Source organism: Petromyzon marinus, chromosome 9 (genome assembly GCF_048934315.1).
Source record: "Petromyzon marinus isolate PM22_M1 ecotype Great Lakes invasive population chromosome 9, UKy_Petmar_22M1.pri1.0, whole genome shotgun sequence".
Classification (NCBI taxonomy): Eukaryota; Metazoa; Chordata; class Hyperoartia; order Petromyzontiformes; family Petromyzontidae; genus Petromyzon; species Petromyzon marinus.
Window position 1 is genome coordinate 9,417,514 of NC_133675.1, and position 15,850 is coordinate 9,433,363.

The 15,850-nt window shown below is 49.0% G+C and overlaps 1 protein-coding gene across 1 annotated transcript in view; it reads right to left on the bottom strand.

Moving 5' to 3' along the window:
• Positions 1 to 4,116: 4,116 nt before the first annotated feature.
• LOC116940569 (ventral anterior homeobox 1b-like) overlaps positions 4,117 to 15,850 on the bottom strand; it is a 78,085-nt gene continuing 66,351 nt past the window's right edge. Inside the window, exon 3 of the mRNA XM_032950545.2 lies at positions 4,117 to 5,574. Coding sequence (XP_032806436.1) covers positions 5,179 to 5,574 — 396 coding nt within the window. The 3' untranslated portion in view covers positions 4,117 to 5,178. The remainder of the gene's footprint in view (positions 5,575 to 15,850) is intronic.

Below are 15,850 nucleotides of genomic sequence, written 5' to 3' on the forward strand. Positions count from 1 at the left end.
TCTCCCTAGTGGCGATGTTTACACACCGTACCAGGTACTATTTTATTGGCTGAATTGACCGTAGGGGGACTCAGCCATATAATCGTCACTGGTGTTGGTCGCGAGCGGGAATCGAACTCGGGTCGCCGGGTTCGTAGCGCAGCGCGCTAACCGCTACACTACCGCTCCCCACGTACGACACGCAACACACACACACAACACACACAACAGACACGACACGCAACACACACGACACACACAACATACACGACACACAACAGACACGACACGCAACACACACGACACGCAACACACACACAACACACACGACACGCAACACACACGACACGCAACACACACGACACGCAACACACACACAACACACACACCACACACACACAACAGACACAACACGCAACACACACACACAACACACACGACACGCAACACACACACGACACACACACACCACACAACACACACAACACGCAACACACACACAACACACACAACACACACGACACGCAACACACACACACACAACATACACAACACACACGACACGCAACACACACACAACACACACGACACGCAACACACACAACACACACACAACATACACAACACACACGACACGCAACACACACGACACGCAACACATACACAACACACACACAACACATACACAACACCCACGACACGCAACACATACACAACACACACGACACGCAACACACACGGCACGCAACACACACGACACGCAACACACACAACACACACAACACACACACAACACACACGACACGCAACACACACAACACACACAACACACACAACACACACACAACACACACGACACGCAACACTTACACAACACACACACAACACATACACAACACACACGACAAGCAACACATACACAACACACACGACACGCAACACACACGACACGCAACACACACGGCACGCAACACACACAACACACACGGCACGCAACACATACACAACACACACGACACGCAACACACACGACACGCAACACACACGACACTGAACACACACGACACACACACACGCACGTCTTCCAGGACTGCTTTACACATTAAGGAGATTACGAATTCCCTTAATAATAAGTTAACACCCCTCTAAACCGACCCACGTGTGCTCTTGTTTGGGAGGGTTTAAAAAAGAAATGTTATCCAACTTCTGTGCACCTGGAGCCGCCACCGCAGCGATCGCCGACTTTACCTGACTCGGCCCCCCCACCTCCCCCCGTGAACTCTTCACCCCTAAGCCCCATGCTCATGATCTCATGATTGGCAGCTCCCGTGATTCCTTTTTTTTATTAAAGTCGTGAGGCACCGCGGTTTCCGCTCAGCCATGCGACGACAGCAGCTGTAGCCATCGTTAACTTCACACGCACACACGAACGCACACCACCATGATCATCTACCGATGTTCAATGCACTGCTGGATGGAGGCCTCCCCAAGATGATAGCTTCACGCGTACCCCATCGTCATTTTAATAATAATCATCAATCAACGGCAGTCGTGATCAATCCACTGCTGGATGGAGGCCTGCATTCGCTGCTAACTTCATGCATACACATCAATCATAATCATCAATCAACAGCAGCCGTGGTCAATCCACTGCTGGATGAAGGCCTCCCCAATCCGTGAATTGCACACGCACACACTATCCTGATCAGTAGCAGCGGTCATGATCAATCCGTCGCTGGATGGTGACCTCCTTCCAAAAGCAGCCGTCATATTCCACGATCCTGGGATGTAATAATAATTCCACTGAATGCCTGCAATGGAGCTTAATTAATCGCTCCATCTCTCCGGTGGGGCGACTTCTCAGACGTGTTCCCACACGGGTCGAGAGGTGTTGGTCCGTGTGTGTGTGTGTGGGGTGCGAGCGCTTTTTTTGCCGTGTGCATTTCACATTTTCACCACATATACAGAGTGGCCCAAAAGCCAGGACACGTTGGGGTCATTTAATTTATTTTAACATTGGCAATAAAACATTTCAATTGTTTATTATTAAAGTTAACATCTGTATCTATTCTCATTGCAAACATCTATTTTACTTCTGCCCGTGGTGGTTCCCTCCAATCCGTCGTTTACAAAACTCGACCAAGAAAGCCTGCGAATGAATTGAGACAACAAAACACAGTTGATGATGAATGTTCAAATATTACGCCTGTAGTTGTTTTTTTTAAAGTAATAAATTCATTTCAAAAGAGAATCCATGCACGACGCATGAATGTTAATGGAAGCCAGTCTGAAAATGTGTTAAAATAAACTTAATAACCCGACGTGATTTGTTAAAATAAAAATAACAGTCCTATGTGTCCTGACTTGTGGGCCACCCTGTATGCACTGCTAATACCCCGACCCCTGCACAGTCGACATAGAATGCTGGGCTACGTGCCGGGTTCGTACCCCCCGCACCTCCACTCTGCATAAACACTACCAACTTATACAGCCTCGACATGTAGTTTATTGGAACAAGTTGTGTTAGCGAGCACCTATTAAGGCCGTCGCGGCGCACGATGGGGCGATGTGGCCGGAGCCACGCCCGGCCGCCTTTGTCTCCTAGCAGCGTCTACATGTACTCATGTAAAGCTGAGTCTAACTATAGATGGCCGGGGGTCCGGTTCAAAGACTCATCACTGATCATAAACACGGCCAGGTATCGAACTCGAGGGGCCGGGTTCGTAGCGCATCGCGCTAACCACTACGCCACCGCTCCCCAATTTACAAACGCATACATACGCACATAGACTATACATATACACTACACATATACACAGACAGATACTCCCTATGTATCTAAATATGTACACACACATATACTGTACACCCTACACACGTGCGTATACTACCCGCATGCCGCACAGCCTACACATTGCGTAAACAAATACATTACACGCAAAACACACATAAAGTGCACATAAATACACTGCGCAACTCCACAAAATATACGAACACATACACACCCCATATATACACATACAGACACTGTGTACATACAATATACACCATATATATTAAAACATACGTATGGACACACTCCACACACAGAGACATTGCATGTACAAGCGCGCTCACACACACACACGCACACATCCACACGTGAGTACGCACTATGTAGCCACGAAGCAGGGCCATCGCCCGAAACGTCGCCTATTACATATTGTAAGGCCACACGTAGCGTTACTGACGAATGTGTTAAAGTTTAGTTTTATTAACTCTGCCTAGCGCACCATTGCCAACGCAGCATCACCAAACAATCATATCCTGTACACATACGTCGATACACGTGAGCATGCAACAATATAATACACACAGACATATACGACTACACACACGGATACACACAATATATGTGTGTGTGTGTGTGTTTATGCCTACACAGGTGGAGCGGTGGCGCAGTGATTTGCGCACTGCGCGATGAGCCTGGCCACTCCACCAACACGGGCTGATCATTGTGGTGAAGTATGGCCAAAATAAACCCCCACATCACGTCCAGCACGACCAGTGGGAATGATTGCCTTCATCCGGCAGTGGATTTGCATAAAGGTGTAGAGTCATTTCTAATTTAAACATCTACAAACTTGCCTCCATATAATAATGTATACAACCGTACTGTATCTGTAGTTCTATAAGGTATACTGCACTTTTGCACATGTTCGGTACTACATAGACATGTATATGTGTACCGTATATGCATGTATATTACAACGTGCAAATGCATGTGAGCGTGTGTGCTTCAAGATGTGCAAACATCGCCACTGGGGAGACAAAGGCGGCCGGGCGAGGTGCTGGCCACCCACCCCCTCGTGTACCCTGCCGGCCTTTCATATATCCTCGCTAACAGCATCTGCCCCAACATTCTATTGAGACTATACGGGGGAGAGGGGGGGAGCATCTTTTTTTAAGATATCAGAACGTAATGTTCACTTAGTGAGCAATGCCATGGCATTAATCTTTAAAAACCTGCAGAGGCAGTGGGTAAATTATGGCAATTGATAAAGAGTCGGCAGGCCGAAACATTGCGTAATTCTAGTTTTTAAGTTTAAACACGCAGACAACACAATTTGCCCTGTGGGATATTAACATCGACAAAGATACAATAAATCATTTTATTTCAATGAATAAAAATCACAAAAAAGAAAAAACACGACGTGAACGTATATAGACACCATTTTTCACTGATCACATATTCACCAAACCAATGCGTTAGCCACAGGGCACGGCTGTTGTGATGTAAGTCTGCCTACATTATATTATCTCTTATTCCCCCCGCCGCGTTTGTCTATTCATTAAATGCCATCGAGATATACATTATAATATGTACAGTATTTTTTTTCAATTATATTATATGAGGCGTACAGAAGAGAACGCACGCGCTTGCGTCAAGAAAAAAAATATATATAAAACAAAAACGAAATTATAAACACAGAACGCACCAGTTTTTCATGACATAAATTATAGCAATACATTCATGTGTATGACGGGTTCTGCATGGGATGCAGCTACATGATGCATCTGATATTATACCTGAGCTCGCAACTTGGACACAAACGGCAAGAAATATACAATTACATAGGCTACTTAACGCAAGTTTCTGTAAACAATGCATGGACATCCGAAGGAGTGCGCGCACTTTTATAAGTAATCAAATTTTTGTTTTAGTTTTTTTGTTCGACAAATTTGAATTACACACCATACACGAACCACAGCAAAACGAAAAGTATGCTTTGTCTCGAACCTCAGCCAATTTACCGATTCATATTTTATTGTGTTTTCTTCGACTTGTATGAACATCCTACCCCACACGGTCACTCCCGCCCCTCCCCTTCCTCGCCCCCACCCCAAACGAACACCCACACACCACACCTCTAAGAAAGACGACACCAATATACAACATCGATTAATGTTTCCGATTATTGGCTATAACAATGTACGGGATACAACATTAAACTGTCCGCCAAATAAAAACGAGCCTTGGGTGCGTGCGTGCGTGCGTGCGCTCCTGGCCCATGGTTCGACCGGCCAGCATCACGCAGCCCGCGCTTGCACCTTTGCGAGTGCTGCCCCTTCCTTGTAAGGGGCCAGACAGGGAAGTCAGTCAGTCGTTCGGGACGGGAGACACACACGGGTCGAGAAGTGTACAACGGTAACACCCGGTTAGGAATGCCCCTTCTTGTGATTGACGCTCGCGTCGCTCTTGCCGTTGCGCGAGTATGGCTCAAAGGCCGATGTCCCGTGGAGGGGCCGCACAGCCAACTCGAGCGGAAGGCCCACGTGGATGGGCAGCGACGGCATGGACAGAGGGAACACGGGCCCTCCGGGAAGGCCGGGGCAACCCGGGGCGGTGAGGAAGGCCGGCGGGCCTGGCCGTGGGCCGTGTCCAGTCCCGTGAGCAGACGAGGGCCCAGTGGGCTGCAGGAGTCGGCCCTGCTCTAAGAGACGCAGGACGCTGCACGTGGCCGCGGACTCTGAGCTTGGAGAGCGGCCCTCGGCGCTGTCCTTGGTCTGGTCTTTCTTGTGCTTCGTGCGCCGATTCTGGAACCACACTTTCACCTGAGGCGTGGCAGGGAGGAGAGGAGATGGAAGGAGGGAGATGCAGAGAGATGAGGGGAGATCGTGGGAGGAATAGGGAGAAAACGCGGGTGGTTGGAGTCGAGAAACGGGGACTTCGTGAGCGACAGGACAGTGCGATTGAGTTGATGCAATCGTTGTACAAGTTGATAAAGTGGTGCCATTGCATTGCATCATCGTCGTCAGTCATAATCCATCTACTGCTAGATGAAAACCATGATTCGCCGTTCCATGATGCAAACAATCCACCGAGCAGAGGAGTTAATCGCTCCATCTCCTCGGACGACGTCCTCTCGGACACGTCACTGTTCGTGACTATGGACCATAATCCGTTTGAGCAACGTGTCCTGCCCAATAGCCCTCTTGTGTTTCTTAACCTGCATATGTTCTCTAGGCAATTTGTTCCACTTTCTGTCTCTCAATGTAATTGATCATCACTCGACTACGATCGATCCACTGAAATACAAAACCACTGTCTATTGATTGTCACTCCTTGAAGACTAATTTCTTTAGAAATGCTTTTTTTGTGTTTAGGCTTGGTGTCCTTCGCCCGCACCTCCGATTAGCACGGTTGGCTACGTAGGGTGCGAAAGAAGTTCAACATACATGCGTCAATGTTTATTACAGTATTTTAGCAACAATCTGCTGTAACAACCTTCCCCAAATGTAAGTTTGTTTTGGGTGGGCGTGGCCTGACCTGGAGAGTGGGCAAACACGTTTAACGGTGAATACCAAGAGTTCGGCGGTCACCGCCTCACTGCCATCTGCGAATCGCAAAGCAATGGGAATTGAGCGAATAGCAGAGAGTGGGTGGGCGTGTGCGTGCTTGGATTACGGCGGAGACAGGGAGAGTGGGGATTGCACGCCATTCATCGTTAATCCACCTATTGCGGTGAACATAAAACTACGGATTCTAATAGTAACCATTAACCCTCTAACCTGTCACGATGCACTCCGATCCATAACAAAATAATGCATTACCACGATTCCATCGATTATTTCCCCCTTTTAAAAGTTAACGTCTCCGTCGCATATTTTGCCTTATCCCCGTTTCATTAGTGCGGTTGTGTTTGCCCCATTAGCAACAATGTAAAATAGTCGATGGACATTTACATACGTTAATTATTTCACAACTCAAATAGGTTGAGCTGAAGGCTATTGCCAGAAACGTTATATTTTGTGTTAATCACGAAAGCGTTGATATTTGTTGTAATGTACTTGTAGTAAACGTTAAGACCCAACCTTTCAGCCGTCCGACTTAAACTTTCCCCTTGATAGAGACAACTTCAATGTTTGCACTCTCTAACCGCCTATTATACTTAACCACAGGTAAGTCTGGCATAGATTGATGACGTCCCGTTTGTATTATTGTCTCGATTAAAAAAAAAACATGACCAATTATATTGAAGTTCAATTATCATAATTCTACTCAACAGTATACAAGCCGTACAGCAATTGTTACGAGCATCAATGCCTACTGGCAATGACGGCTGCAGTATATACAGTATCTCCCCCATAGGTCTATATACGCCCATATTGCAGGATGCATTTAAGGTCTGAGTCGATACTAATCCGGATCCTTACACCGCAAGCAAGAATCCTCGAATAAAAGCTACAGAATAAAAGCAAGAACGATTCGCTCACTTGCACTATGAATCCCGAAACCAGAGTTCAATTCCCGGACACGGCTAATAACACGTGCGGCGAGGAGGCCCTGAACCGGAACCTGAACCGGTTCAGGGCTTCCCCCACCCCCCCCCCCCCCCACCAACCCACGTCGACCAGCGTGGCGAAGTATGGTCAAACAACCAAACCGATGGCCCACACGGGGAGGATTTTTTTTTTTATCCGACAGTGGGTCGACCATGGCTAATCGTGACACAGGGTATGTTGAATGACATTCACGGGGCAGTTTGACGAACGCCACCGTCTCACGTTGCACGGTGCACACGTGCAAGCTATTCCGTAACATATGAGCGTTCAGCGGTGCAAGTCCCCTCAAGTTACCCGCGGTGGAGTTGCTGTTACGACCGGCTCACGAGTCACGGCGTGCATTGCTATACGGGGCTGCATTGGTCACGCGCAAAACCCCCGTGGAGAATGCGCGCATGAGCAGCGCGTGCGGCGTAGAGCCGCGTGCGTTGAACACCGGGAACCCTGAACGCGAGACGTCGACTCGTCAGTTAAACGTTGCGTTATTTTGTGTTCGCGTTTGATGATTTTAAAAAATATATATTAACGCGAGCTAACGGCGCGCGCTCGCACGTGACAGACAAAGATCCCCCGTGTAGGCCACACTGACTGTTCGGGTTAAAGTGATGTTATCCGGGGCGGCCGCATTTGTCTTCCCGGTGTTCGGTGTTTACACAACGCCCAAAAGGACTCGTTTAAGGATTGTTGAGTCGACTACGAAGAGGCGCAGGATCGGTTTGAAATTTAGCCGCTGATGTTGGCCGTGAATCGGAATTTGATCGAAGGTAGCCGAGTTCGTAGCGAAGTGCACTGACCGCTAACATGACCGCTCTCTGCCAGTTACATACGTACAAAGACAAAGATCCCCCGTATAGCATTAACATAATGTTGGTGCAAGTGCTGTTAGCGAGGACCTATGAAGGCCGGAACGGTACGCGAGTGGGTGTGTGGACAGCACCACGCCCGACCGCCTTTGTCTCCCCACGTGGCGATGTTTACGCACCGCACTAGGTACTCATATGAGGCTGAGTCAACCTAGGGGAGGCCCAGGACCGGTTCAGATAATCGTCACTGGTGTTGGCCGTGAGCGGCAACCGAGCCCGGGTCGCCGGGTTCGTAGCGCAGCGCGTAAATCGCTATGCCACCGTTCCCACTTACATACATATGCATATATATATATAACTATGTAATGAACAGGTATAAACTTTTAAAAGTTATCTAACAAATGTGTGACGTGCTGATGAGTGAAAAAAGCACGAAACGAGAATTAAAGTTGCGTGTGACGCATCTGTCAGGTTTAACTTTGAAGGCCTGAAAGTATTTTGTTTCATATTTTATCACAGATAATTCTTGGCTCATGTTTGTGTGTATAGATATATACTTATGTATTAAACCATCAAACATTCAACCAAGCGGTCATTGGACGTGTCGCTTGCCACATTAAGTGTAAAGTCACTCATTAACGTAATGTTATTCAGTAGTTTATTGACGTAGAGTTAGTACATTTAAATAACTTTTAAAACGAATAAACATCTTTCTTCAATGTGACCTAATGATATATAATATCTCGCATGTTCTCAACACGCTAAATGCAATGCGCTGAGCATATTGACCGATAATGTAAGTCAGAGACCCATGCCCATTTAGACTGTACAGACTTCCCTCGCTGTATGCGGTAGTAGATGCGTTGCAAAAAAAGGCGCACAAAGCGAAATCGCGTAGATTAATACAAAATATACACCGCACGAGACAGCTGCCTGCGGAGGAGCTCATACAGTCCACATACACACATTGTTGCCCCAAGTCCGACAGCATAGCTGGATATGAGTTAATTAAAACCGCATATAACAAATTTCGGGGGGAAAAAGGTTAGCCGCATGTAAGTGAAATTGCACAAACCGTACCGGCATGAAGCGAGGGAAACCTGCAGTATATACAGTATAGACAAACGCTCAAAATACGAAGCGCATATATTTAAACATTTATATTGAATCGGGAACCAGTATGTAAAAACTTCAAACGGCACGTTGACGTCAATTTATTAAAATCACCGTCAATTAGGACACAAAGGCACGCGCGTGCTCGGCACGATAGGGTGACGCCGAAACGTCGCCGCGTCTCGTATTTACGAATACCCACGTTGTGCATTGTGATTGGCACGTTAAAGCAGTCTGGCGTTGCTTCGCAATATATACCATTGACACGGTACATTGTGTCCATCATTAAGTGAAAATCCAACCGCGCTGCTTATGCTGACAACAAGATCGAGTCTGAGCCAGAAGTACGAATCGTAAGCAAACAGCGGTCGAGACTAACGCCGGAGTGACAGCCTAAGGGAGGGGACGCGCCCGAAGCTACCACGGAGATGGAGCAAATCAAATCAGCTCGCGTGCACGTGCGACGTGAATTGCCGCGAACATCGCATGGCCGAGAGAGACGGCGACGACTTGGGACGGCCTTTCATCCAGCAGTGGATTGATTGATCATGGTTAATGATGCTGATGATGACGGTAGTGGTAGTATGTCGGGTCTGCAATCGTGCCAAAGCAAGATGAGGCTCGCAGAGAAAGAGACCCCTCGAGTATGATACGTCGTCTAATTAGTCCCGCAAAGATGTCAGTTGCTTTTATCGCTGATAAGCCCACGAGCTTGGCTCGAGCGTCTCGCTCCCCTACGCCTTCTCGTCTGCACCCGTGCACATACAGTCCCTCTGTACGTGTGCACATACAGTATACATTCTATACAAAGGTGCCCCGTATAGCCTAAACAAGACCGTTGGGGCACGCGCTGTTAGCGAGCACCTATGGAGGCCGACGCGGTACACGAGGTGGTGGTGTGGCTAGCACCACGCCCGACCGCCTTTGTCTCCCTCATGGCGGTGTTCCCAAAACCGCACCAGGTACCAATTTGAGGCTGAGTCGACCGCGGGCGAGGCCCAGGACCGGTTCATATAATCGTCACCGGTGTTGGCCGTGAGCGGTAATCGATGCGCCTCCGCTTCCCAAACATTCTATACAATCTCCTACACGCGTGGACGTACAATCTCTCTCGTACATAAATGAGCAACGTGAGCTCTTCTGTTAAATATAATTTAGTCAAATTTTATGTTTAGCGAATTGTCTAATTCACAGCGGGCAAGAAGACATCGATCCCCAACATCGTGATGGTCACGGGGGGCGTTGTTTGACTATACTTCACCACGCTGGTCACTGCGTGCTGGTGAAGTGGGTGGGGTGGGGGGTAAAAAACAGGACCAGTTCGGAATGTTGTGATTTTTGTCGTGGTTGGGAATCAAATGTACGTGGCCGGGTTCGCAGAAGAGTACGCTAACCACTGCGCCACCGCTCCTATGCAAAATGCATCGATGGAAAATCTCAACATGGCTTCCCAATGCTTTCGGGCCCGACGATTGTATTGCGTCCATACACAACGCATAACACAAAGACATAAACACACACAGAGGTGCATTATTATAGGTAAACAAGACACATTATGCATAATTTGTATAATTAAGGGATTGCGTTGGCAGTGGTGAACCAGCTTAGACACATTCACCAGCGTTGTAAATTAACACTACTTTAGAATTATTACTACTGTATAAGCTAACGTTTCGGGGAATTACCCATTTCAGCTACAAAAAGACAGATTTCCCCCATACAACCTACGCGGACCATTGAGGCAAGTGCCGTTAACGAGCACCTATTGCGGCCCGATCGGCACAAGATCAGGGGTCGTGTGACCAGCACCACACCCGACCGCCTTTGTCTTCCCCGTGCTGATGTTTACACACCCCACCGAGTATTCATGTGAAACTCAGTCAAATCAAGTGAAGGCGCCCAGGTAAGCTTCTGTCATCACCGGTGGTGTTCGCCGTGGCTGAGAACCGCACTCTACAACCGCGTCAACTACGTACACTAACCGCATGCCTGCATGCACACAATGGATGTGGTCCCCAGATTTTCGGAACAATTCGAAAATATCCGAAAACCGGCATCGGATTGGAAGTTTCGGAATGATCCGAAAATATTTCGTCAACTTCGTATACTTCGCGGTAACAAAACATGCTGTCACGTGACGGCATTTAACCATGTGTGACGTCACGATCGATCACATTTCAATCGAAACATTTTCACGTGAAATTTGTATTTTACTCGATTGAACTTCATAACATATGCAAAGCTTAATGTTTACCATTGTTACAATTATTCAATTCAGAGAATAAACAATGACGTTATCTTAAAGATTCATATTTTTAATATCCGAAAAGAGGAATTGTTTAAATTAGGTGTAAAATCCGATAACCGAAAACATTTAACCAAAAACTCCTTTCCAATGCGTACATAACATTCATAGCGGTGGTGGCCCAGCGGTAAGCGCGGCTGCACTGCGAGCGACCCGGGTTCCATTCCCGGCCACGGATAACATCAGTGGCGAGTGCCATCTCAGCCGGTCTTAGACTTGTCCCCACTTCACCCCCACGCGCAACAAGCCCGGGAGCCACCACCTCCCGTGACCACCAACACAGCACGGGGGAGTGCCTTCATCTAGAAGTGGATTGATGAAAGCCCGTGCATAATAATCATCATTTATATTAATCGCTGTATCTTAAACTAACGACTGTAAAGGCATTGCAGTGAGACGCACGCAACCACAACTCCCACACCTGTCGTCGCATTATATAGACCGCCGAACGTGCTATGCGACCACACATAGCGATGTTTAATTTACGGTTAATGGGGTCTGCGGCCCGCACCATCACGGAACGAGGCGCTCCAAACCCGCCCGAGAGCGCTTTGCTGCTAACGCTGCTTGGGACCGTTCCATCATTCTTCACTCGACGCTCTCTCCCCCACCCAAGCAACACGATGCAGACACGCCAGACGACGGCCTACATCGCCGACGGCTGCCATGTATAATAATAATAATACGAATAACAATCATCAACATCATCATCATTTAGCAGCATTTGCTGCCCTCTGTCAACGCACTGCTGGGTTTGAAGGCCTCTCTCCAAACCGCCATTCATCTCATCACGAGCCTGCGATGTCAATGATGCACCGAGCACGTGTATGCGTGCTCGGTCGATGCATGATCGCGGTGATGATTTTATTGCATCGTATACAGCATCAGCGACACCACCGTGGCCGTGGCTGAGCGCTCCATAAATAAGAATAATATTAATGAAAAATGTACTTGTACGGTTCCTTTGTCAATCCACTGCTGGATTGAAGCCCCCTCCCCCCCTGCCCATTGCAGTGTCTGTCACGGGCAGGGTCGTCGTGGCGGATACAGGGCAACTTCACCAGGCTGGGCAGTGCGGGATTGGGGAAGGGTGTCCGTGGCTGGGAATCGAACTCAAGTGGACCGGTTTGTAGCGCTAGTGCGCTGAACCGGTAACGAGACACCGCTCCACCCAAATAGCGGCGGGGCAATGTGTAACGGCAATACAAAGTGAAACGGCAATATAAAATGTAACGGTGATGCAATATGTAATGACAATGCAAAGTATAACGGCAATACAAAGTGTAACGGCAATGCAATATATAACGACGATGCAATATGTAACGGCGATGCAATATATAACGGCGATGCAATATGTAACGACAATACAATGTGTAACGGCGATACAATGTGTAACGGCGATGCAACACAATACATACTGTAACGCGAATGGTATATGTAACGGCAATTCATTGCGACCAGCGGAAAGGCACCGTAATATTTCCATATAAGGCATCGTTTCACGACAACCTCCTGCAACGCGCGACAGTCAACACCCAACGGGCTCTCGATTCAACATGCGATCATCGTGATGATGCGTCGCGAATATCCACTGCGATTAATCTGCACCATCTCACGTGCAAGCGCAGGCGCGTACGCAGCGTGCAACGTCAAATGCAAGCGTGCTCGTTTGGCCCGCAAATGGTTGCGAGGAACAGCTGAATGGCAGCCTTACACCATCGCATCGACAGTACAGTATATTCGTAGCATCGTGCAGCAGCTTGAGGGAATGTTGCATCGCAAGATCGCGAGAGAGACGATCGCGGCTTGCCGTGTGTTGGCCTTCAACCAGCAACGAAGAGACCGTAGCTGCTGCTGCTGCAGCAGATGATGATCATGATGGTAATGCCGTGTGTCCTCATAGCACACGTTGTGTGCACACGTAGCAGAAATAGCGGAATGCATGCTGCTTCACACAAAGACAAAGATCCCCCGTTTAGCCTTAACAGGCTGTTGGAGCAAGCGCTGTTAGCGAGCACCTACGATGGCCGGCACGGCACACGAGGGGCTGCGTAGCCAACGCCACGCCCGTCCGCCTTTGTCTCCCCAGTGGGGGTGTTTACGCACCGCGCCAGGTACCCATTTGAGGCTGAGTCGACCTAGCGGAGGCCCAAGACCGGTTCAAATATTCGCCACCGGTTTTGGCCGTGAGCGGCAAGGGAACACGGGAAGAAAACTCGGGTCGCTTTACGCACGCATGCACACACACACGACGCGGCTTGCTGGTGATGTGCACGCCGTGCATACCGAACATCACGTTTGCACTGCATCCAATAGTATCCGCCGTTTTACCGCACCACCCCTGGATTCGACAGCTCCCGTCAGATGGCCCAAGCTAAGCGGGTTTGAGTCTGTGCACTGCTCGGTCAGAGAGACTGCCTGGGGGAAATCAAGTGATGTAGGCATGAACTGCGAGGTGGCCATTAAGTTAGAGTGCAGCAATAGATTCGTAAATCTATCTGTGCGGAGCTTTGGGGCGTTACCCCCTCGAATGCATGAGTGGGATTTCTTCGGTATACTGGTTTCCTCCAACGTAAAATCCTGATTATCAACATGAGCCAAACATAGAATCAACCGAACCATAAACACGCCCTATCGCCTTTGTCTTCCCAGTACCGATGTTTATATTCACCACACGAGTAATTGGTTTTAGGCTAAGTCAACCTTGGGGAGGTTCTGGACAACTGATGATGATGGTGGGTCAGTCCCTGGAATTGAGCCCGGATCGCTGGGACATGAGTGCCGTGCAGTAACCACTACCCTACCTCTACACCCTATACGCATAGAAACGACGCATAGCATTGTAGACCGCTGGGACAAGCGCTGTTCAGCGAGCACCTATTAAGGTTTGGATGGGGCGCACATGCGGGTGGTATGGCTAGCACCACGCCCGGACCGCCTTCATCTCCCCACTGTTGAAGTTAATATGAAGCCCCAGAACGCATCGGGAGGGTCGCAACCGCTTCAGCTGCCACTTGCCACGAATGATAACCATGACCTGGAATCGAACTTAGGTCGCCGGGCTCATAGAGCCGCACCACGGCTCCAAACGCCACCCACTCCACGCCCCCAATCACCAAAAAAATCGTAGGAAATATAGACAAACATGTTCACCCTTCTAACAAAGACAAAAATCCCCCGTATAGTCTTAACAGACTGTAGGGGCAAGTGCTGTTAGCGAGCAGCTATGAAGACCGGAACAGCACACGAGGGGGTGGGTGGCCAACACCACGTCCGGCCGCCTTTGTCTCCACAGTGGCAATGTTTACACATCGCACCAGGTACTCACTTTAGGCAGAGTCGAACTAGTAGAGGCCCAGGACAGGTTCACATAATTGTCACTGGTGTTGGCTGAGAGCAGGAATCGAACCCGGCTCGCCAGGTTCATAGCGCAGCGTGCTAACCGCTACACTACCGCTCCCCACACACACACTCACACACACACACATATACACACACGCGCACACACATACCGTCCACCCCCCTTTCGCAAAACACAACACCCTAAACACCCCCGTCATGATACAGATTCAAACGCACAAAGACAAAGATCCCTCCCCTATAGCCTTCACAGACTGTTGGGGCAAGTGCTGTTAGCAAGCACCTATGAAGACCGACACGACACACGAGGGGGGTGGGTGGCCAGCACCACGTCCGGCCGCCTTTGTCTCCCCAGTGGTGATATTTACGCGCCGCACTAGGTACTCATTCGAGGCTGAGTCGACCTAGGGGAGGCCCATGATAGTTTGAGAGAATCGTCCCTAGTGTTGGTGGGCCGTGAGCGGGGACGAACTCGGCTCACCAGGTTAGTCGCGCAGCGCGCTCACCGCTACACTGCCGTTCCTCCCCCTGCCTAAACACACACAGGCACACACACCCCGCTCAAAATACACACACCCCCAAAACACACACACACACCCTTTAAACACGCGCGAACCTTCAAACACACACAGACATACACCCTTCAGAGAACACACAGAGACACAATATAATGGACGGGCGCGTTGTGCAGGTCGCCGCCGCTGCTGCTGCTGCTTTGCAATACCCGAGGCCGTGCTCATTCGGGTGTCGATCACTGTGCAGATTTTCTAGGAATTATTCTTCACAATGAGGCTTTTAACGGGACTTCCGCTTGCATCATCCCACGCAATTCCTCGCGCATGCATAGTTAAACAAAAATCACCAAAATCCTCCCGATAGCAGGATGCTGGGGCAAGTGCTATCGGCGAGCACCTCGAAAGGTCAGCAAAGCGAACAAGCGAGGTGGTGTGGCTCGAACCACGCC